This window comes from Nycticebus coucang, chromosome 8 (assembly GCF_027406575.1).
Source record: "Nycticebus coucang isolate mNycCou1 chromosome 8, mNycCou1.pri, whole genome shotgun sequence".
Classification (NCBI taxonomy): domain Eukaryota; kingdom Metazoa; phylum Chordata; class Mammalia; order Primates; family Lorisidae; genus Nycticebus; species Nycticebus coucang.
The window spans coordinates 57,584,730-57,609,265 of NC_069787.1; the positions used below are offsets into that span (position 1 = coordinate 57,584,730).

The following is a 24,536-nucleotide window of genomic DNA, read 5'->3' on the forward strand; positions in this document are numbered from 1 at the left end:
ATTCCATTCCAGTGGCTGATCTTTCTATGCTATAAAACAGTATGGTACTATGGTAGTGGATTTATAGAGCCAGTAAAGAATAACACTCTCTTATATATGTGATTATGTTTGTCTCTGTGGTTTTCCCTTGGAAACAGCAAATTTGAGACCTCATTAATCAACATTTTATGTCTCAAACACAAAAAATTTCACACATCTTTGAAACAGCATTTTCACTGTGTTGACAAGAGTATTTCAAGAAAAGCACTCAAAGAAAACCATGTTTTTCAGCCAGAAAATGGAAGAGTTAGATGAGTGAAGTGGTACCTTTTGGCTAACTCTGGCAATGCCAAGAGGTTCAAAGATTTATGACTATGACCAATCTTGCCAAAGCAAAATTAAAGGGGACTCATTCACAGGGGTGCCCTATGCAGCAACTGAATAACTTACTTGAATGACAGCCTTTGAGATACAATTTTGGATTTTTTTTTGAGACAGAGTCTCACTCTGTTTACTCCAGACTACAGTTCCATGGCATCACCCTAACTCACAGCAACCTCGAACTCCTGGTTTCAAGTGATCCTCCTGCCTCAGCCTCCAGAGTAGCTGGGACTACAGGAACCTGCTGTAGAGCCCAGATAGTTTTTCTTCTTTCAGTAGGGACAGGATCTCATTCTAACTCAGGCTAGTCTTGAACTCCTGAGCTCAAGGGATTCTCCCACCTTGGTCTCCCAGAGTGCTAGGAGTATAAGTGTAAGCAACTGCACCTGGCCCAATTTTGGATTCTAGAGCAAGGGAAATACCAAGACCTTTGATTTGCAGCCCATCTATACTTGATCTTAGCCAAAAGGCTGAGAAGTAATTGATTGTAACCCATGTACATCCCAATATTTTATATAAGCAGAGGAGATGATCACCTAATATATGTTTTTCTTGGCATTCACCATTTTCTTTTTTATCTCAATTTGTGGTGTGCCAGCAAGCTTTTAATGGTTCAAGAATATGAATGCAAAATAGTTATTTTCATCAGTTTAGTTCTACCATGAAATTTTAAAGTTTTCATGCTTTTTGAAAGAGCACCTTCATTAAAATAGGGAACAAATATCTTCATGAGCAATCATTAAGATGCTTAAAATAGTGTCATGAGATACAAGCCTAAGCAAATAGTCTTAAATTTTCTGATAAGCACAACCTCTTAAGTGTTGGGCCACTGCCCCATTTAACTTAATCAACAAAAAAGTGGACAGCACAACTCCCAACAGTGTCTCATTCATTCATTTACTGTCTGATACACTGTACAAATATGTGTTGAATTCTACTCTGTGTCAGGTACTGCTGTTGTGAGCTCAGGGGATATGGTGTAAACAAGACAAAGTCTTGGCCCTCATGGAGCCCACAATTTAGAAAGGTAGACGTACAGCTAAATGAATAAACATATACTATGATAGAAGGTGGGCAAGGGCCAGATCATGTGGGGCCGTGCTACTCAGTGGGTAGGCTGGAGACTAAAAGCATCAGCATCACCCAGGAGCACTTTAAAAGTGCAAAACCTCAGGCCCCAGTCCAGACCTACTGAATCAGTATCTGCACTTTAACAAGTTCTCTAGGGGATTCTTAATTGTGCAAGTGGAGAAATGCTGACGTTGAGCAGTCATTCCCAGCCTGACTATGTGTTAGAATTACCAAGGAAGAAGTTAAAACTACTGATATCTGGCCCCACTTCCAGAGATTCTGTTGAAGTGTTCTGGTGAAGATGGAATGTTTCAGTCTCCTAGCAGATCCTCATATGCAAGTTAGAGGACCACTAAAGTGTGCTGCATTCTGGGGGTGATGGGAAGCCCCAAGAGAATGGAGATCATGGGAGTGATGTGACTGGTTTACACAGAGGAAAAAGTCTTAACCTCAGCTGAGCAAAGAGGACTAGACCTTCTACCTCTGTGTCTGGCAGAATGACAGCCAGCTATGTAAGATGGGGACCAGCATGTGATGTGGCTGCCATGTTGGGACACAAAGTCAAACCCAATACGCTTTCCTCATTCATAGGCAGTAAATAATGCCATATTCAGGGAAGAAATCACAAAGACATTCATATGAAAGCCAAGATCAAAGTCAGATGCCATCACTCTAATTACTTACCTGGGGTCCTTTAATTCCCAGGGCTCCTTTTTCTCCTTTCATGCCGACCTCTCCTCTTGGGCCCTAGCATATAGAATTAAAGTATTATTTTCTCCCTAAAAGAGAACACTTGAACACTAACTTGAATATTGAAAGTGTAAATATTAAGTAAGATGGACAGATATTGGAAACAGAGCTCCATCACACCTTTGCTTCTGTCCTAGTCAAACCCTCCTCATCCATGTGGGAATGTGAATCTCCAATGTGAAATTTAGGTGCTCGAGCATTTATAGCCAAAGAAACTAGGACTTGAAAAAATACTGAGCATTTGAACCTTTCCGTACTTCTAATTATCTGAAGCAGTTTCACATTCCCACTCTCTGCATTTCCTATTCTTTAATTACAGAAATTTGAAACCAAAACATTCAAATGAATTTTCTATTCAATGTTCACACTGAAGACTGGTAATAAACAAGATGTAGCACATGGTAGGTTGAAATTTGGATATTTCTACTTCTAGAATATTATATTGTCTATAAGCTAGGGTTTCCATATTTAGAAAAACCTTCATGCTGTGTTTGGTTCTTCCATCTCCTTTTAAATTATGTAATAAAAAAAAAGTAAGGGTCTATGAAACAGAAGAAGGGACGCTTAGTGTGAAATAAAGCCAGTCAATCTACTGAAATGTTTCCTCATAACCCCAGTGCCAACTATTTCTCACTTGCAGGCAAGAACAGTGAGCTTTCCTTAGCTGGCAAGTAATAACAAAGAAAAGCAATCGATCTAGAAAGAGATGCAGGTCTGAGGGGAAGGCTGTTTACTGCCCTGAAATCTTGGCAAAATGTGGAGAACATTTCTTTTCTGATGTTTAACAATATTTTGCCCAACTTCCATGCACCAAGCTGCCAACATATAATACTTCCATTTTCTTAAACCATGTATATTAAAACCTTGAATAATGGGACCATTGATTATCCTACATTTCCCAAATAGTATACCTATTTCTCAAGCTTCCAAAACTAAGTTTGAAATATGCAGTAGAGCCAAAACTTTCCAATGTTTTTGTGGTCAGACTTCCTTTCCCTTCTCATATTACTTTAGGCTACGGTTTGGCACATGCTTCCTTTCCCTTCATGTGATCAGTGCAAAGAGCCAGTTATGACCTGTTCTTTGCAAAGGAAAACGTCCTACAGGCAGCTCCCTGGAGAAGAGAGCTGGAAAGGACAGGCTGAGTGTCACGCTGTGGATCACCCTGCTGAAGACTCCAGCTGTCTTTCGAGTAATTCTTTCCTAAGAGTAGAGCCAATTTTTCTACATCATGGGCATCCAGATATGTAACACTGAGCTATTACTGTTCTAAATTGACCACAATTCCCAGACTTGAGGCTCAACATTTTCCCTGGCTCAAGGTCTCCCTGGAATGGCCTCCTTACCCTGAACCCAACTCAGAGGGCCCACTGTCCAGGATACTCATTCTCACCTCCTGACTGGGACAAAACTTAGACAAAGGAGACCAAGTGCTGCATAAGGCTAGACTGTGTTGCTTCCTTACTTTACTACCCTGAAAACTTTAAACATCTGACATTCTGTAAGGGGAGCTTGTGGGTTTCTATGAAGGCTTCAGATTCTCCCACCCCCAGATTCTTCTTTATGTTCTCACACCCTCATTGGTCTTGATATGTACCTGAGGGCCCTTAAGTCCCGGTGAACCTTCAAGTCCATCTGGGCCTGGAATGCCCATTTTTCCCTATGGTGAGAAAGAATCAACCTGTTAACATTGATTTTTTAATAATTTTGTATCTTATGTGGACAGTTATATTTTTTCAGTCAGAATTACAATGTAGGATTTTTGTAAAAAATGTGAAAAATAGGGCGGTGCCTGTGGCTCAGTTGGTAAGGCGCTGGCCCCATATACCGAGGCTGGTGGGTTCAAGCCCAGCCCCGGCTGAACTGCAACCAAAAAAAAAAAAAAAAATAGCTGGGCATTGTGGCGGGCACCTGTAGTCCCAGCTACTCGGGAGGCTGAGGCAAGAGAATCGCTTAAGCCCAGGACCTGGAGGTTGCTGTGAGCTGTGTGATGCCATGGCACTCTACCAAGGGCCATAAAGTGAGACTCTGTCTCTACAAAAAAAAAAAAAAAAATGTGAAAAATAAAGGCAAATACAAATCTATAATTTCATCAAGCAAAGATAACCCCAGCTAGTTTGTCGATCTATTTCCTCCCAGTCTTTTTGTATTTGCATAGGCACACACATGCATACACATTCCCCCTTTCTTTTGCTATAAAACTTTTCACTTTGGGTGTTTTTCAGAAACAGGGTCCCAGTAGTACGATCACAATTCACTGTAACCCGATTTCTGTGCTGAAACAATCCTTCTGCCTCAGCCTTCTGGCACTATAGGTGTGCACTATGACACCCAGCTACTGTTTTGCTGTTTGCATGGACAGAGTTTTGCTATGCTGCTCCCAAGGCTGGTCTTGAACTCCTGGACTCAAGTGATCCTCCCACCACAGCCTCCAAATGTGCTGGGATTATAGGTTGAGCCATCATGCCTGGCTTTTTTTTTCTGAGACAGAGCCTGAAGCTGTCACCCTGGGTAGAGTGTTGTGGCATCACAGCTCACAGCAACCTCCAACTTCTGGACTCAAGCAATTCTCCTGCCTCTGCCTCCCAAGTAGCTGGGACTACAGGTGCCCACCACAACGCCCAGCTATTTTTGGTTGCAGCCGTCATTGTTGTTTGGTGGGCCCGGGCTGGATTCAAACCCGCCAGCTCAGGTGTATGTGGCTGGCACCTTAGCTGCTTGAGCCATAGGCACCGAGCCAATGCCTGGCTTCTATATAATTTGTGTTATCTCAAATTTGGATATGTAGCCTGAAAACTCAAAATGTACCTCACAGTTTCTTCAGACATCTCCAGGCATCTTATTATATTTACATTAAAATAAGTTATGTATCTAGGGATCAAAAGTTGAACATTCTGTTCTCATTGTTCTTAGATTCTGCCATGATAAGAATCCCTAAAACAGTCAGAAAGAATTGAAGTTTAATTTAGGCAACTATTAAAATAGCCTAAGTTTATACCTCAGTTGTTACATAGCTGAATGCGATTACATGTTTACTAATACCTTTTTTGTAGAACTCAGAAAGAAAAAATTTCTTAAAATCTTTGTTTCCAATCTCATTTCATTTTATCACGCCATTTTTCTGAGTTGGTTCTCCTTTTTGTTGAAGTCTAATCTTGAAGTGTGCAATAGGCTGAATGTGTGTGTTTCTTCAAAATTAATATTGAAATTTAATCCCCCATGCAATATTAAGTCGTGGGGCTTTTGGAAGGGGATTAGGTGCCCTAGAGCTAATAGAGAAGCTCAAGGAAACATTTGGCCTCTTCCGCCATGCATGGGCACAGCAAGGCAGCACCATTTCTGAGCAGCGTCTTACCAGACGCTGAAGCTATTGATCCCCTAATCTTGGATTTCTCAACCTATAAAACTGTAGGATATACAATTCTGTTGTTTATAAGTTAACCAGCTTGAGGTATTTTGTTTTATTAGCATGACTGGGCCAAGACACACAGAGAGAGTGTGGGTGTGGGTATGGGGGGTGGGGTGATGTCTGTGGATGGTAAACTTTCTGTGTCTAAAAGTGTCTACAATGTTTATTAAGGTATAAAATTCCAAGCTAACAGTTATTTTTCCTCTGTACTTTCAAGATACTACTCTGTTCTCTGGTATGTATTACCGTTGAACAGAAGTCTGCTGAAATCTAATTTGTCATTCTTTTCTTAAGGAAAACTGGTAATATTGGAGATGCTTTCTATCTTTAACATTATGGAATTTCACCGTGTACCATTGAGAATGATCTTATTATTTATCCTCAATGTATTTTTAACATGAGGATATGTATTATATAAAAATTTAAGTCACAACTGCTCTTTCATGGAACATGTACAATGTATCACAAACATGTGCAAAGCAGACTGAACGTGCTTTTTGGTTTAACCAAATGTTTGAACCAAATACTCAGAATATCCAATTGGCATTAAAGTTTTATTGTATTCTCCTGGTTTATATGGGGTTTTATGCAATGGTAGGTAAGGTTTCAAAGTTCATGGAACAAAAATCTAAAAGAAAGTTCACTCACTAAAGAATGGTTACAAACTCTAGAGTTCATACTTAAACAAAGTTGAATTTAATAATAATTGGGGTAAGCACTGTCTCTGATCATTAATTTTTATAGTTTTTAATTTAAGTTTCATTTTCTTCTAAGATCTAAATTCTTGAAATTATAGTCTAATTTTTAAAAATATTTTATTCCATAAAGAATATAATAAAAAAGTAACATAAGTTTAAACTTGGGGGAGACTTGACAGCACCTTTATTCCAGCTCCTTTTTTTTTTTTTTTTTTTTTTTTTTGTAGAGACAGAGTCTCACTTTATGGCCCTCGGTAGAGTGCCGTGGCCTCACACAGCTCACATCAACCTCCAACTCCTGGGCTTAAGCGATTCTCTTACCTCAGCCTCCCAAGTAGCTAGGACTACAGGGGCCCGCCACAACGCCCGGCTATTTTTTTTGGTTGCAGTTTGGCCGGGGCTGGGTTTGAACCTGCCACCCTCGGTATATGGGGCCGGCGCCTTACTGACTGAGCCACAGGCGCCGCCCTATTCCAGCTCCTTGATTGAACATAGAATACTTACCATTTGGAGTTTAGGAAAAAAATCACCATACCTGTGGACCTGTATGTCCCCTTCGGCCGTGAGCAGCCTAAAATAGAAGGAAAAGGCAGACAGTATTAATTCAGAAATACTTTTTATATTTGATTTAAAGTAAGAATGGATACCTTAAGGCCCTGAGCTAAAAAGTTTCCATATAGTGCTTAAAATATAAAAGCAAAATGTTGCCAACTCTGAATTTTTATTCCAGGGCAATTGAATATTTGTCTCCTTGAAATAATGGGCAATTGAAATCTACAGATACTTATGTGAAGAGATTGTGGTCAATAATTCATTCTTCACTAAACTTTTACTAGAGCTGTTTACAAGCTGCAAAATTGACTGATTTGAACTTTATTTCTTTTAGTTTTGCGTAAGATCTACCACAGAAGCTAGAAATCAGAAGCAGACTAGCCAAAAGGCAGGAGGCCAGAGGTAAAACTGGGAGAACTGACTCCAGGAATCTTATTATAGGTTAAGTTCTGAAATTAAAGATAGCCAAACTAATTTTATTTTTAAAAGGCTAAGTAATGTACATACCTATCAGAAACAAAAGAATTATCTCAAGCATTCTGAAGTTACTCAATTCCGTATACTAATAAAACATTCATCAGAACAAAGGTGTTAGACAGTCAAGTGGATTTTTCTGCTACACTCAAATGTTAGTGTAGCTCTAGGTATATTCCAGATCAATATTTTACAGATCTGGCAATAAAAAGACAATGACATTTCATTGTCTAATTTAGGATCAGTCAGTAGGTTATAGAAAGACTAAAACCCAGGATTTGCAAAATGCAATAAATTCAGACAACATTGTCTTGAGGGAAATTTAGGTGTTCTGAGAGGCCAGTATTACAAACTTTAAATTCTGCTAATCATATTTCATTCAAAACCTATTGCTATATAGGAAACAAATTATATATTTGGGGAAATGGTTAGAAGCCTATTTCTTTAAAATACTGATGAGTCATCTTGAGGCGAAAGTCTAAATCCTCTTTTAAAGGGAGAAAAGGACGTTGTTTCTACTCTAGCACAAGGGTTTGTCTGTTCTGATTCAATTCACTTCAGTTTTAGTCAGAAAAATATTGACCAAAAAATATCTACCCACAAAATCATACTGAATAGGAACCATGGCAACATAAAGATCACACACACATACAGAGTCTTTGACCCTTTGACTCAGGGGATCCTCATTCTTTTCATATTGGAGAGGATATAAATATTACAAGTATTTACGAGGCAGAGTATAGAAAATGCCATAAGAAACAGGGAAGACAGAGATATGAGTTTTAAATAAAGCAATCATATCCAGTTGGCCAAAGCAGGAAAATCTTCTTGGAGGAAGAGGTCTTTGAGATGAGTTTCAAAGAATGAGTAGGGGTCTTATAGGCAGAGGATGTATAAAGTTTTTCCAGCAGAGGGCACACCTTAGTAATAAAGTAGAGTAAGGAAAATAGAAAGTTCATTACTCTGCACCAGAGTAATTGCTACTTAGTAATAAAGTAGAGGAAGGAAAATAGAAAGTTTATTACTCTGCACCAGAGTGTGAGATGAGAGGGAAAGTAGCAGGGTTACTAGGCTGACAACAGTAGGCTACAGGGTACCTACAGTATTTAGCAGAAGCCATTTGGGTTCTTGAAGTAGGAAATGTACATGGCCAGGCCCTGGCTATAGGTGGATACATCTGTCTGTAGTAGGAAAAACTGAATAGAATATATTCAGACAAAACAAAGAGCTTCCAGTATGATAGCATTTAAAGAAGGTGAAACAGACTTCTACATTCAAAAATATTTCTCTAGTTTGCTCTCAACATGTTTGAAACATTGTCAATAAACATTTATTCCTTTGCCTCCTCAACTTGATTTGGAAAGGGCTTGATGAAAAATGAATTCTTGCAACACATATTAATTGTGTTTCCTTGGAGGAGCTGGGCTGGGTGGTGGTGAGTAAAACCCAACTCCTGTCCCTGCTCAGGAGTTTATGAGTCTAATGGCTGAGACAGACTTTAATCCACCATTCATGCAAATCATGGAAGCATCTTCGGAAGCAGGCGCCTAGCACCTTTGTGATCAGCTACTTGGAATTTAAGCTTCAAATGAAAGTTATGGAAGTAAGACCTTGGGGAGATGTGAAAGACAGAAAGAAAACAAGGAAATACGGGACATGATTTTAAAATTTTGCCTAAAAATTTTAAAGTGTTTCATATGGAAAGGATGAAATCCCAAAATGTATTAATGGCCTCCCAATGACTTGCAGAAGTCTGATAATACATCTAGACAACTGATTTATCTTTAAAGAGAATGTGAATGGGCACATCAAGAAGAAAATATACCCAGATAGAGCTGACAGGAAAGTGGCCCAGAACAGGATACTTGACCCCAGAGCCTGGCTTACTGGTTATTTACCAGGGCACCCAATTTCTTGGATAGGTGTGGATTGATTTGGGACCGAATCACCAGGAAGAAAGTAGGATATTCTTAATGACAAAACATCATATTAACACTGAGTTTTAATGGCAAGTGATCCCAAAGATGCATGATGGTCCTAGAGCACTTCAGGAGGCCTTTGAAGTAGTGCCAAGAGGGAGGAAAAGGGCAAAGCATAACTAATGCCCCCTGGACTAAATCGGAATGGAGGCTATACTTTGGTTTGAGGCTACAGTTGCTTCTCATTAACCCTGGCACAAGAATATATTTTAATTTTCAGCAAAGTTTGGTTCAGAAAGAGCCAACCTACCTCATGTTCCCCCAGCACTACTGCTTTCCAGCCCTGATCCCTTCTCCTTGCCTCCCTCTTCCCCAACCCATTTTAGTCTCCTGGAATGACAATGACAACTGGCTTACTGATCCTACAGGTCTGACCCCCTTCACAGCAGTGGCTTTCAACAGGAGAGGGGGCTCAGCAGCCCCTTCACTAGGAAACATTTAGCAATGTTTGCAGACATTTTTCATTGCCACAAGTTGACAGTGCTACTGGCACCTAGTAAGTAGAAGCCAGGGGTGATGTTAACATCTTATAATGCACAAGACAGCCTCCCACAACAAAGAATGATTTAATCCAAATGCCTATGGTGCTGAGGACAAGACATCATGCTCTACAACATGATGCTAAGTTCCTTGAGAGGAAAGATTATGTCTAATTTGAATTTGTAACCCTAGTAGTTAGTAGAGTATCTGGTATATTATAGGTGCCCAATAATGTCTGTTGAATACATCAAGGTCAGATGTGGTCAACTGCTCTTCACCTTCCTGCAGGCCGCATCCTACCACACCTATCCTCCAATCACTTATCCATTCAGCAGAACCTAAGTGCATTTCCATACTTGTTTGTCTCCATTTTAGAGACAAATGGAGACAAAATCTGTATAGATTTCCCTTCCTTCTCAAAAAATAATGACTTCCTTTCCTACAGATTTCCTTTCCTTTTCAAAAAATAATGACTTTATTGTAAGAATGATACATGTTGATGTTCTAATATTTGAATGCAGAAAATATCCAGAATAAAAATAAACAAATCACTTCAAATCCTCCATCTAGAAATAACTATCATTAACATTTTTTTTTATTGTTGGGGATTCATTGAGGGTACAAGAAACTGATTGCATTTGTTAGGTAAAGTCCCTCTTACAATGTGTCTTGCCCCCAAGTATGTTACACACCAAGACCCCACACCCCTCCATTCTTCCCTCTCTCAGATCTTCCTTTCCCCCACCTTTGCCCTCCTTCCTTCTTTCTCTCCCCTTCCCCTACCCCCACCCCCACCATCTCATTAAATGTCATTAATTGTCCTCATATCAAAATTGAATACTTCATGCTTTTCCATTCTTGTGATACTGTACTAAGAAAAATGTGTTCTACTTCCATCCAGGTTAATACAAAGGCTATAAAGTCTCCATTTTTTAAATGGCTGAATAATATTCCATGGTGTACACATACTACAGCTTGTTAATCCATTCTTGGGTTGGTGGGTATTTAGGCTGTTTCCACATTTTGGCGATTGTAAATTGAGCTGCGATAAACAGTCTAGTGCAAGTGTCTGTATGATAAATGGATTTTTTCCTTCTGGGTAGATGCTAGTAATGGGATTGCAGGATCAAATGGGAGGTCTAGCTTGAGTTCTTTGAGGGTTCTCCATACTTCCTTCCAAGAAGGTTGTATTAATTTGCAGTCCCACCAGAAGTGTAACACATTCATGCCAGCATCTGCAGTTTTGAGATTTTTGTGATGTGGGCCATTCTTACTGGTGTTAGACAGTATCTCAGGGTGGTTTCGATATGCATTTCTCTAATAAATAGGGATGATGAGCATTTTTTCATATGTTTGTTAACCATTCGTCTGTCTTCTTTAGGGAAGGTTCTATTCATGTCTCTTGCCCATTGATATTGGGATTGTTGGCTTTTTTCATGTGGACTAATTTGAGTTCTCTATAGATCCTAGTTATCAAGCTTTTGTCTGGGATTCAAAATATGCAAATATCCTTTCCCATTGTGTAGATTGTCTATTTGCTTTGGTTGTTGTCTCCTTAGCTGTACAGAAGCTTTTCAGTTTCATTAAGTCCCATTTGTTTATTTTTGTTGTTGTTGCAATTGCCATGGCAGTCTTCTTCATGAAGTCTTCCCCCAGGCCAATATCTTCCAGTGTTTTTCCTATGCTTTCTTGGAGGATTTTTATTATTTTATGCCTTAAATTTAAGTCCTTTATCCATCTTCAATCAATTTTTGTGAGTGGGGAAAGGTGTGGGTCCAGTTTCAGTCTTTTACATGTGGATATTCAGTTCTCCCAACTCCATTTATTGAATAGGGAGTCTTTTCCCCAAAGTATGTTCTTGCTTGGTTTATCGAAAATTAGGTAGTTTTAGAAACTAACTAAGATGTTAGTTTCATTTCCTGGTTTTCTGTTCAATTCCAAATGTCTGTGTCTCTATTTTTGTGCCAGTACCATGCTGTCTTGACCACTATGGCTTTGTAGTACAGCCTAAAATTTGGTATACTGATGCCCCTGGCTTTGTTTTTATTACTAAGAACTGCCTTAGCTATACAGTGTTTTTTTCTGGTTCCATACAAAATGCAGAATAATTTTTTTCAAGTGTTGAAGGTACAATGTTGGTATTTTAATTGGGATGGCATTGAATCGGGAGATTGCTTTGTGAAGTATAGACATTTTAACAATGTGAAATAACTATCATTAACATTTGTTAATCATGACTCCTGATATCATTTTATGCATTCTTACAGACAGAATTCTAAATAGTGGTGTTGTTGATTAAAAAGAGATCATACTATTCAAGCTATTTTAAAATTAAAATATTACATGTACTTTTACTTGAATAGAAAAATAAAAATAAAACACAATTAGAAATGGTAGATGATAATAGACCTTACATCTCGACATTTTTTTCCTTGTATTGTACCTTGAGTACTACTAGCTTTCTTTCTTTTCTTTCTATTGTCTTGTCAATTCCTTAAACTTTTAAAAAGAGCAATGATGTTTTGTTTCTTTGAGACTTTGAAACATTATTTGCCAGAATTCAAATACTTTCTTAAATAACTTCTCTTCCAGTGAGGGTTTACTTGCCCCTTGCTCATGGTTTTTCTTTCCCTCTTGCAGTTTCTATACATAGGTCCTGATTAATCATCTAATTAATAATAAAGATTATTAATATTTCTGATCATTAACCATCTTCGAATAGGTCCACCTGTTTATTGAAGTACAAATGGAGAGGTGTAGCTGGAGCTGGGCTAGAAGTTTTGACATATACATGTTATCTCAAACAAGTGGATTATTTCTTTTACCTTTGGGGTGTATGTTCGTCCCACTTTTGACATGTAAGAGATTCAAGGAACTTACGTAAAGTCCCTTAATTCATACTTTCTCTCTGTATTGTGATAGTCATTTTTGCTTCCCTCATTCTTTGCAGCCTCCATGGCCTTGGTTGCTAGTTATAGATAATAAAAATGGAATCATTTTTAGTTTCTCATTCATTCTGCCTCCCCGACTGAGCTGTGTTTCAATAGGCATTTTTTTTGCTCCTCTCAAAATTTACAGAGCCCCTGTAAAGTTTGTTTAGCAGCTCTTTCAAGACTATGGCAATTACTTTTAGAGAAATCTAATCCCTACCTGAGTCTGAGTTGATTTATGTCAGCTCTCCAAATTCTTACTCATTAGAATATGAATTTAGGAATATTTGGACAATATTTGTCATCATTTGTGGCTTGAAATTATGGTTATTCTTTCTCTAGCTTTAATTTCTTTCGTTGTTTTCAGTTAGTTGCACAAAAGAGGAATAGTGTGAAAAACATCTTTACTTTGCCATCTTTAACTAAAAGTTCTACTTTTACTTCTGAATGGCACAGCTGAATCTATAACCCAAAATGGGGACCATATTTCTTAGGGATAGTGTGGTTTAAATAATATATAGTGATACTGTATTAGCCTCTATAGTCTAGAGGCTATACAACAGTAAAAATATATTCTCATACACCAGGATTTCCTGGATAATATTCCTTAAGTTAAAAATATTTTCCAGGAGTATGTAAGCTGGTTACACCCCTTTGGAAAGTGAAATGAATAGCAAATGCATTTCTTTATATCTATACACATTAAAGAGCATTATTAATACACTTTGCCAGCAATCAAGTTCTGTACATTTTAAACTTAATCACTGTTCTTGTTTCCATTTTCTCTGCCTTGTAAAGAACATGGGTGTGTCCCAAGATACAAAAACACTATATGGAAAATACTAGCTGTTACTAGGAACTTCTGCTCAGAAAATACAGTGAGTATTTAAGGCAATATACTAAACTAGTTTTTATTTATGTTTAACTTTAAAGCATTTTCTATTTGGGTGGGGGTGGAGAAAGTTGGAAAAAGCTAAATAGAGAATGGGAAGGAAAACCTTGTAAGTCAGACAAGATCGGCTGCATTTAGATCCTAATGCAGGGATTTAAGTGTATTTCCTTAAAATTATCTCCTCTCATTGGATAAAGATTTTCCAAGCAAACACAGAAATGTTATTTTGAAAAACAAAATCAAAATAAGACAAGTAAACAACTAAATAAAAAACACACCAACCCCCCCCAAAGGACTCCATAAGCAAGGGATCTAATTTTAGTCTCAGATACATCTACAATAGGACTTTCCCCCCACCCCTGAAATTTTCTTAATAGTCATAAAATTTGGCAGAGGAACAGAGTTTGGATTTTAAATGACACCACTGGCAATCTCAGTTAGCACAGCTAGTAGGCCAAACTTTGACCACTTTTCCCCCAGTTGGCTGCTTTTCTGGTTCTCTTTGCCCAGCTCTCTCCCTGCAGCCAGCATTTCCCCCACCTCAGCTTCAAGGGCTTTCCTGAGTCCTTTACCAGCACTGTGTGAAAGGTCTCCTAAGTCAGCTTCCCCAGGGAAGTGGGCCCCAGCAGAACCCCACAATCAGCCATTTTCATCACAATAGAAGCTTCCAGAGCATTGGTTCTCCTTGTCTAGAAGGGATCTTACAGTCTTTTTTCTGGAGCCTGGTGTTCCAGGAGGTCCTGGCCAGCCTCTTCTACCCTATGGAGGAACAGACAGAGGTGTGATGGGAATTACACAGCAGGACACACTTCCCCTTTACCCTCAGCTTGTACTCCAAGGAGGAGTACAAGATGAGCTCATGAGCACAGATGGTCTCATACCCATGGACACTTTAGAACGTAGCATTAACTTCCACTGATTGTAAATCACATTTCTATGTGGGTAATGAGGAGCAGTAAGACTTTCTTCATCTGTTCACCACTACTATCTAACTTGTTTTTAGGGAACATGTCTCAGAGTACTCAAATCAAACTGTTCCTACTTTATTGCCACAGTGTGAATAACTGGAGCATATTGTGTTAGGTATAGTACTACTGGTTTGGATTTCTACCTTTGGATTTCTTGTTCTGTTTGGCTAACCTGTCTAGATTAACAATGTACTAGAAATAAAATCTCATAATGTTCACAAGTCTTCCCAACATACAGAAGTATACGATAGGTTATGAGGTGGTAGGGTCAGTCATTAAATCCCCACCTTAACCTTTTAAAGTAGGCCATTCAACTTATTTTGGAGATGAGAAAATTGAAGTGTATAGAAAGTGGCCCAAGTTCACGGAGTTGGTAAGGGACAGACCATAGGACAAGGCCTTGGACTGTCCAAAGCAAAGTGTTTTCCACCCTCTTCCTTAGGTAGAGACATGGAGGGAACATTCTCATCAAGAAGATCCAGATACACACATTTTCCTGATAACCATTTTTTTTTAAATCCTGAAAAATAAGTTAAAATGACCAAATTGTGACTTGTAAAATTTTATGAGATTAATCCCAAGAGATTTTCCTTGATGATCTGAGCCATAAAGATCTATCATCTTATTATTTTTATCATGTGCTATTAGTAGTATCTCTTTAGAATATGTGTCTTCAGGATACTAGGCAATAAATAGTAAAGATCTTTTTGCTCCTAAAAGTAGTTTCTCTGTACCATATATATGTATTCTGCTTCCAAATTTTTCCATTAGGCATTTTGTATTCTGTCACTAAGAACTTCAGCCTCACCATTGTAGCTGGTGTACACTGTCATTTTACATACAAGCTTACTCTCAAATGCCCCCATAATTACTTGTCTTCCAGGTTCTCCTTTCAAACCCTTGGGTCCTTCTATGCTGTTATCAAATCCAGGAACTCCCTAAAAAAATAGAAAATAAAGAGAAAAATTAACAGATTTGAATGTTTTTCCTTAAAAATGTAACTTACAGAATGAGTTTTTTAGCTATTCCTCAAAAAGTTGACAAGAGAAGTCTAACCCAGTTGAAAGCAGAAATAGGTTACAATTACAAATAGCTTAAAAGTTTTTTCTTTTCCTCCTATTTTGGACATTATTAGAGAGAGACTTGAAACTTTGAGTGTGTGGAGAGAAGGCACAGAACTCGCCATAGACAGCACAGCTAAGGGAAACAAGGGTGATTTAACTTGTGTGCACAACTCTTATCCTGGCTTGAAGCATAAAATCCTAAGACCCGAGCAGACTGAACAGACCTCCATTGGCTAAGGAGACTTTAAAAAACTTTAAAAACTGTTTCCTGGCCATGACAAGTCCAGGAGATTGGCCACACCTCAATACACCCCTGGCCCTGGAAAGACAGGAAAAACAAAGAGCAGATTTACTTCCCCACCCCCACTCACTGCAACCAATCATCTGAGGCTGCAGCCAAATCCTTCCTCCCCCTTTATGTAGTTTCAACATAACAGCTGACCAGTTTCATAACACATTCCTTCCCCCAAAATGACCACTGACCACAGACTGGTTCTTTCTGGTCTGTGTCTTGAGTTTCACCTTTTGACAAATTAGACTGCTTTTTAATGTTTAAGTCTCCCCTCCAAAGCAAACATGGGATGTAAGATGCATGTTTGCTTACCACGCATGCACGTGATCTTCCTTAATGAACGTTCATAGTCTTTCCCATAACTTGTTAAATACGTATGTTTACCCAACCCATTCAGCATAGATTCCTATTCCACTCTTCCTCCTTCAGAATGCCTATTTCCCAGCCTATAGGTTGCAATTCTTCTAATAAATTAAGCTTTTTTTTTTTTTAATTTACAGATCTTGTGATTTTTTTAAGTCAATAGGAAGTCCCCCCTTCTTATTATTGCTACCCCTTCTCTTAACTTTCCTTCTTGTTTCTTGGAACCTGGGCAAGTTTATACTTGAGAATAGGTATACTAGGCATTGGGAGAAGGCAGGTGTTTATAATGGAGCCTACTACAATAATGTAAACACACTGAACAAGGCTAAAGACTGTACCTGCCACCCAGTCCCTCCTTCTCTTCCAGGACACATGGATGCTTCCAGACACTAACCCCATATGTTCATCTCCACTTTTATGGTTTTCTTCTTGAATCTTGAGTTTTCCCCAATATTAATGCAAATGTTCCAACAGTAACTCATTGAAAACAGGCACACATTGTGGGATATTATGCTTAATAGGCCAAACCGAAAGCTTTCTAAGTAAGGACCACAAACAGAGCTGTGTCTCCATGATGCTGAGACAATCAGTTGAGCCAGTCAATATAGTCAATGCTCCAATAAACTGAGAGGGGAAAATAATTATCCAACCCTGCTGAGTATCAGCTGTGGGGCCGTTGGGCTGATAGCAGCCAAGATTACTTTCATCAATCAATAACTAATTTGCGATCACCAACAGAGGCATAGCTTTGTTCCAGATACTTATTAAGCTTTTAAAATAAGTAGTTTTGCACTTACAGAGCTTATAAGCTAATGGAGTGAAAAAGAGGGACTTGGAATTTATTTTATATAAATGATATTACTAAAATGTAGGTGCAAAATTGCTTTTTTCCTCTACCTGCCAAAGCCAAAGATTATTTTATGCATTTTCTTTTTCTCCCTTAAGTTTAAATATTTGTTTCTTCAATTCTCCAAGCCAGGTATACCTAAATTAAACATTAGAAAATTGTGTTTTGGTGAAAAATGTGAATAAGGAAAATGAAATTTATGTGAAGTCCATGGCATTTTATTCCACTGGACATATAAGCCTCTTATGGTAGTTCAATTATAAACTATTTGATTGAAGAGATAAAAGAATAATACAGCAGCATATTTTACAGAAAAAAACAACCCACATTTTATGTGAGCAAGTTGTTTGAATAATGTGAACTCATTTAGTCTTCTTATATCTATACGACTGGACTGGACAAAAGAGCATTATTGATGCAAATTTATGACTAGATATTGTTTCCCAGTAATGATATGCCGTCAGTGATAAACTTTTATTGGTTTGCCTGTAGATCAGGCAAATAATTTAACTCAATTTTCTCTCAATATTACATGAAATTAAAAAACAATCTCTCAGTCAAGATGGAAATTTCCAAATAAGCATTCATGTGATCAGAAATTCTATCTAAATAAGCTAGATTTTCAGAAATTTGTGCCATTTTCATACATTCCTATGCATAATCTAATCACATGTGATCTGTTTATTATATTGATCTTATTCTCCTGAATTTTCCCTGAAATATTAACACACAAAACCACACATAATAAAGCACAAAGAGGTGTCCTAGAGTTGTGACAAATGGGTGGGAAGAATTGTTATATATTGAAAAACCATCTGAAGTTAGTATAATGACAAACATCTCCTCATAGAGAAGCTCTAGTAGATTGGATCTGCAGTCATATTGAAGTCATAGATGCTTATCCCTTTACATCATTCAGATTCTTTTAAATATGTTATATAATCACATGATCCATAGCAGACAATTTAGTCAGTGGAAATTGTATAGCAATACCCCAAATAAATTTTTGGTCATCATATATAGATGACTGAAATGCCTTTGTAAATTAGTATTTCTTATTTATCCTTTTATGTGGGCAGTTTTCTGTTTCTAAACTAGATACTTAACTCTTAGCCACAAGACTATTATCAGAAGGTGTCACTTTGTAAATAATGTGGTCTTCAAGTGCAAATTCCTTTGCTTTTTCCATAAAGCTATCATCAATACATATCTAGCATTTGTATTTGTCAATATATATTGCACCGCATTTTTTCTTCCATCAACCCATTGTATCCTCAGGGAGGATATGCTGAAAAAGCCCATGAAATTCCCAGCTGTCCCAAGCTCTCCTTAACTTTTGGTATTGTTAGTTTTTATAAATTTAGTCATTCTGATGGGACTATAATACACTGCTCTGGTACATTGCTGGTGGGAGTGTGAATCAGCATAAACATTTTTCAAAAAAGTGGATATATAGACTTAAGCTGAGTATGGCTATACATATTGTGATCCAGAAATTCTACTCCTAAAGTATAGACCCAATAGAAATGTGGACAAAAGTGCACCAAAAATATGCATAAGAATATTCACAGCAGCACTATTTATAATAAAACTGGGAACAGCTCAAGTATCTATCAATAGTAGAGTAGATAAATGATCATGGCATATTTACACAGTGAAATACTATAGAGCCATGAGATTGAATGATTAACCTGCATGAATCTCATAAACATAAAACAGAGCAACAGAAGCCAGAAAATAAAGAGTAGACCCTGTATGATTCTACTTACGTAAAGTTCAAGAATAGGTAAAACTAATTTATGATGCTAGCATAGTGATTACTTTAGGGAGGGTAGGTTGTGACTGGTGCAGGCATGAGGGGATGTTGGTAATGTTCTATTTCTTACTCTTTTATTTATTATCCTTTTCTTTAACCTTAATTTTTTTATTACAAAGTATTATGGGGCTACAAATACTTTTGGTTAGGTGGATGGCTTTTATAATACTTAAGTGACGGTTATAAGTGTACCTGTCACCCAGATAGTATTCATTGTACTCACTAGGTAGGTTTTCACCCATTCTTTCCTCCACCCCACCCTCAATTTCTGTTGAGTTTTACAGAAATGCACATGTGTTCGCATTAGTTAGTTCCAATTTAATAGTGAGTACATGTGGTGTTTGTTTTTCCATTGTTTAGATACATCACTTAGGATCATAGTCTCCAGTTCCATCCAGATTGTTACAAAGATGTAACAACTGAAGTCAACTCAAGCACCCATGAATTCATGACTGGATTAATGAAATGTAGTGTGTGTACATCAGGGAATACTACTCAGCCATGATGAAGTAATGTTCTATTTCTTTACCTGGCTGGTGACTACGCAGGTGTACTCACAGACATTAAGCTGTGCATTAATAATTTTTGCACTTTGCTGATGTATGTTACAGTTCAATAACTTTTAAAAACCAATCTAAGTCAATTCATTAAGGTTTTGGAGATTTGCTTACATGGAGTTATAAACTCAGGATTTTTTTTTTATTAATATTAAATCATAGCTGTGTACGTTAATGTGATCATGGGGCACCATACATTGGTCTTATAAACAGTTTGACACATTTTCATCACACTGGTTAATATAGCCTTCCTGGTATTTTCTTAATTGTCTTAACACAATAAACTCAGGATTGTTATTGCAGTACCCTATGGTGGAAACACCTCTCCCTGCCGGAGGTACTGATGGGAACCTAGCCCTGACACAAGTTCACACAACCTACGAAGCCCAGGCACTTACAGGATCACCTCGCAGACCCGTGGCTCCACGGTCACCAGAAATTCCTCTCTGTCCAGGGCTTCCCTTAAGGCGATACAAATCAGGATAAGAACTAGGCAAGACATTTTAATAACGTTAATAAAAGCAAAGGGTTTATCTCCTCCCTGGTGTGAATAATTAAATATTTTTCTCTTAAGGTTATAATTTAAAAAATCAGTTTCAAGTATCATATAAATAGTTTAATCGTGAACTCAACTATTTGCCACAGTGGTGAACTCTGTGTTCCAGACACATTTGTTATCTTGTTCCGCTCTTATAATTATTCTTTGAAGCAGGGATTGTTTATTACCTTTCTCATATAAGACAGGAGAGATTCAGAAAGAATATGCAATGTACCTAAGTAGTTGCTTCCGTTAGAAAGTGGGTTTCTGACACCACTATTCACTGTCTACACAGTTATAGTAGCTGAAGGAAGTATGGCTGCTGCTGGGACTTACTCTAGATGGCGCACATCCTCAATGTGCTGCCTTGCACCACAGATCCTTGTCAATGCCCTGATTCTACTCTTGATGTAGTAGCCACTTGTCATTAATGGCCACGATTCTTCATTCCTCCCCATTTCTGTCTTTTGCCAGATAATTGAAGCAACTTCCAACTGTGGAGGGTGAGATTCCCTTTTCCTTTTTGGCCACATGACTTGATTTGGCCAACAGAAAGAAATGAAGTGTTGCTGTGAGGGTTCCAAGATGAGGCCTCATATGTTTCCACTTGTTTCCTTAAACTTCTGCCAAGGTCATGAAAAGGTCATGGCTAACATGGCCAGGTTAGCTCCTGCTCACAGGAGGAAAAGAGACACAAGCAAAATCCTTGGCCAACTTACAGACACAGGAGCAAAGGTCAACCTAGATCAGCTGAACCCTTCAGACACATAAGTAATAAAAGTTTATTGTTGTTTTTTTTGTATGTTATTGAGGTTTTGTGATTATTTGTCACAAAATGATTCTGTGGCAATGGCAGACTGACACACCTGCTCGACTCCACTAATCACACTTTAAGTCCCAATATAGTTTTTATGTTTTATCAAATCCCTACCTGGGATCCCTCATCACCCTTTTCTCCTTTTCTTCCAGGAAGACCACTGTCACCCTAAAAAAATAAAAAAAAAACAGAGAAAAACCCCTCCAATTCCCATTTTTATAATGGGAAATGGCTTACAAGCTTCACAATGGTTCAAGGAGAAGGCTCTACCTGTTCTCCACTTAATCCATCTAGTCCAATTTCCCCAACTTCTCCCTGAAAAGACAGATGTGGTTAGAAAAGAGTATATCACATGAATGTGGAAAGAAGTCAGATATAAAACAAAACAGTCTAATTTTGTGTTTCACACACAGCCTCTCTCTTAGGTTGGGCCTGGGTAACATCACAGATGACTCGGTAATAGAAACTACATCGAATAATATACATCACCTACAATAAGGAATAGGCATAAACAAAATGAAATGGCTAGTAATAAAAAAGGAAGGTCAACAGAAACTTCAGTTAGATGATCTCAGAAAAATACTTTTCAAGGACAGATAGGCAAACAAATGAATGTGGCCTGGTACTATACCTCCTGTCCATTTAGTCCCCTGTTTCCCTGAAAATAGAAAGGACAGTGGTAGTTAGCACAGTACAGCAGAATTAACGTGGAGAAGACATTGCACTATCTTATGCAAGCCTTACCTTAGGACCTTTGGCACCAGTGCATCCCTTAGTACCTTGCTCTCCCACTGATCCAGGGGCTCCTCTTTCCCCCTGAAAAAGAGCACATATCCAGATGAGCTTTTTCTATTGCAGTGGTTCTTAACCTGTGGGTCGCAATCACAGGAACTGTATTAAAGGGCCGTGGCATTAGGAAGGTTGAGAACCACTGTTCTCATTGTAATTTGGTATATGTCTTAGAAGTGTGACAAAATTTTTTATTGGGAAAAAATGTGTGACTTCTCATGGTTTACAATCCAGTATTCATACTTATAAAAACAAATCAGAGCTATGCTGATGATAACCTTTTGCTTTGGATCCTACCTGCATATTGCCTGCATGGGGCTTCTCTCCCCCTAAGTGGGTCACTAAGTTATGTCCTTTCAATCTCCTTAACATATGTAGGCATATTCTCCCAAGTCCAGATTAAGACCTCTTTGTCTTATATCTATGACTGCAAGATTTAACCTGCCTTATCATCATCCAAAATGTTGCCAGAGCATGTTTTCTAAACACCCCCATCATTTTTACCCCTGTGCTCAACACCATTTGTTGATTTCCTGTTAACTACCCAAACCTTCTCCAGGGTACTCAAGACTCCCAATAGCCTAGGTCTTGCTTTGCATATATAACCACCTCCTGCAGCATCCTGGTTCCTACTATGTTGATCATGTGCTGTTGCGCAATTATGCAATTCTCTTACCCAGTTAAATGACCTTGAGCACACTGTTTCCTCTGTAGTAGAATATTCTTTCCCATAAACTTTGCCTAAATAAATTCATACTTGTCCTTAAAATGTCTACCCAAGCATCACCCCTTGTTTGTAGCCTTCCGCTCTCAAGCTCCAACTTCAGCTAAGGCTGATCTAAGGCTGTTAAGTATTTGCTCTGCCATACTGCTTTGAACCTCTTTATACTTGTAGTATAGACCCCATGTGTTGTCTCATTGGAACCACGATTGTCTCATTGCCTTTCCACCACTCTGGAATTTTCCATATGAGGTAGAAACCGTATTTTCCTTTTATATATTTTTCTCATTTCTTGGGCCTAGGACTATGCTTGGGACATAATAAGATATTTTATACATATTTGTTAAATGGGTAAATGAATGAGTTCATTAATGAGCAAGGTCTTTGACAAATAATGTGGTAAGTAGAAAGATATTTAATTATATAATTGTATGGATGCAAGGATGGATGAATGCAAGACAGACAGAGGTCCTTGATAAACAATATGACAAGTGAGTTTACCTTTGCAAAATGTGCCAGGACAAAGGAAATAGCAGTAATTCAACTGCCCTGGTGGGGAAGATGATGCTTGCATTGAATTCATTGTGCAATGGTGGTGGAGAGTCCAAGAGGAGACAGGTAATCAACTCCTGGTGACCACCAGAAGCAAGGCACAATGAAGATAAGGGAAGACTTTAGGTTTTGCACAAGAATCTTCAGAACCTGACCTTTCTTGCTTCCCTCTGAATTGGCTCAAGGTATGTCACGTTGTAGACATGTTCTTAGAGATAAAAGGAGGTGAACAAAGACTTGACTTACAGCAATGCCCTCCTCTCCCAGGTAGCCTTCACTGCCTTTCACACCCGGGGATCCCTGAAAATAAGACAAGGGAGAAAACATTAGCACCTATGGACCACAATCCATAGGTAACAAGCAAAATTCTTCAGCTTCACAGTTTTACTTCATGTGGAATAATAAAAGTTTAGGAAAAATAGCCCTTCCTCACCAACCAAGACTGCTTTATATACATAAAAAGGAGCTGGAACACATTCTTCTTAGTAAAATATCTCAAGAATGGAAGAAAAGGTATCCAATGTACTCAGCCCTACTATGAAACTAATTTATGGCTTTCACATGAAAGCTATAACCCAGTTATAACATAAGACTAGAGGGAAGGGGGAAAGTGAAGGGAAGGAGGTGGGAGGTACGCAGAGGGAGGGTGATTGGCGGGATTACACCTGCGGTGCATTTTACAAGGGTACATGTGAAACTTAGTAATGTAGAATGTAAATGTCTTAACACAATAACTAAGAAAATGCCACCAAGGCTATGTTAACCAGTGTGATGCAAATGTGTCAAATGGTCTATAAAACCAGTGTATGGTACCCCATGATCGCATTAATGTACACAGCTATGATTTAATAAAAAAAAAAAAAATAGAAAGCAGAATTTTGTGACAAGTCTCCAGGTATCTCAAGGGTGTGTGTGCATGTGCAACATTCATAATATTGTCCGTAACTCTCTCTGGGTTTATATATAGTGCTGAAGTTTCTTTCAAGATAAACATTCAAGCAAACACAGCTATATTTACCCCCGACAAACTCGAATTTTCTTCTTTTCATTAAAAATAATTTTTATGGTTTATGCTACACACAGAAAAAGAAACCACACACATTCCTTTCCATATTTTTCTGAGCCCTGTTTTTTTTTTATTATTAAATAAAATTCTACCATTCTTATTATATGAAGTTGAAGCATTCAGGAAATAATTGGCCCCAAAATTTGATTCAGATACACAACCCTGGTGATTTGGGAATTATAGTGCTATCTATAAATTACTCAAAATTCAAACACATATGTAAACAAGCAGTATTGAAATCATTACTGAACACACCCATCGTGTGCTTATGCATATTTGAACATTTCTTAAGGTTCTAATAATACGTTTATATAAGGGTATATGAAATTTCTTGGCTAGGAAATAGAGTCATTGGTTACCATTTTTTAATAAGTGGCCTGTTCTGGAGCATGTTATCTGTGATAACATTCAACCTAGCTAAAGTTGAATGAAACGTTTTAACATATTTTTTGTTATGGAAGAATGATCTGATCTAGTTCAATTTCCATCAGACTATACAAAGCATCTTCTATTGGATTTTAATGACTCTGTCATCATTAATTCTGAATGCT

At 38.1% G+C, this 24,536-nt stretch overlaps 1 protein-coding gene across 1 annotated transcript in view; it reads right to left on the minus strand.

The window, feature by feature from the left end:
* The window catches only part of COL6A6 (collagen type VI alpha 6 chain), a 120,177-nt gene that overhangs the window by 60,194 nt on the left and 35,447 nt on the right, over positions 1-24,536 (minus strand). Inside the window, exons 13-23 of the mRNA XM_053600580.1 lie at positions 23,166-23,219; positions 21,602-21,673; positions 21,489-21,515; positions 21,128-21,172; positions 20,972-21,025; positions 19,901-19,963; positions 15,436-15,501; positions 14,301-14,354; positions 6,824-6,859; positions 3,779-3,841; positions 2,116-2,178 (exon numbers count right to left, since the gene is read on the minus strand). Coding sequence (XP_053456555.1) covers positions 2,116-2,178; positions 3,779-3,841; positions 6,824-6,859; positions 14,301-14,354; positions 15,436-15,501; positions 19,901-19,963; positions 20,972-21,025; positions 21,128-21,172; positions 21,489-21,515; positions 21,602-21,673; positions 23,166-23,219 — 597 coding nt within the window. The remainder of the gene's footprint in view (positions 1-2,115; positions 2,179-3,778; positions 3,842-6,823; positions 6,860-14,300; positions 14,355-15,435; positions 15,502-19,900; positions 19,964-20,971; positions 21,026-21,127; positions 21,173-21,488; positions 21,516-21,601; positions 21,674-23,165; positions 23,220-24,536) is intronic.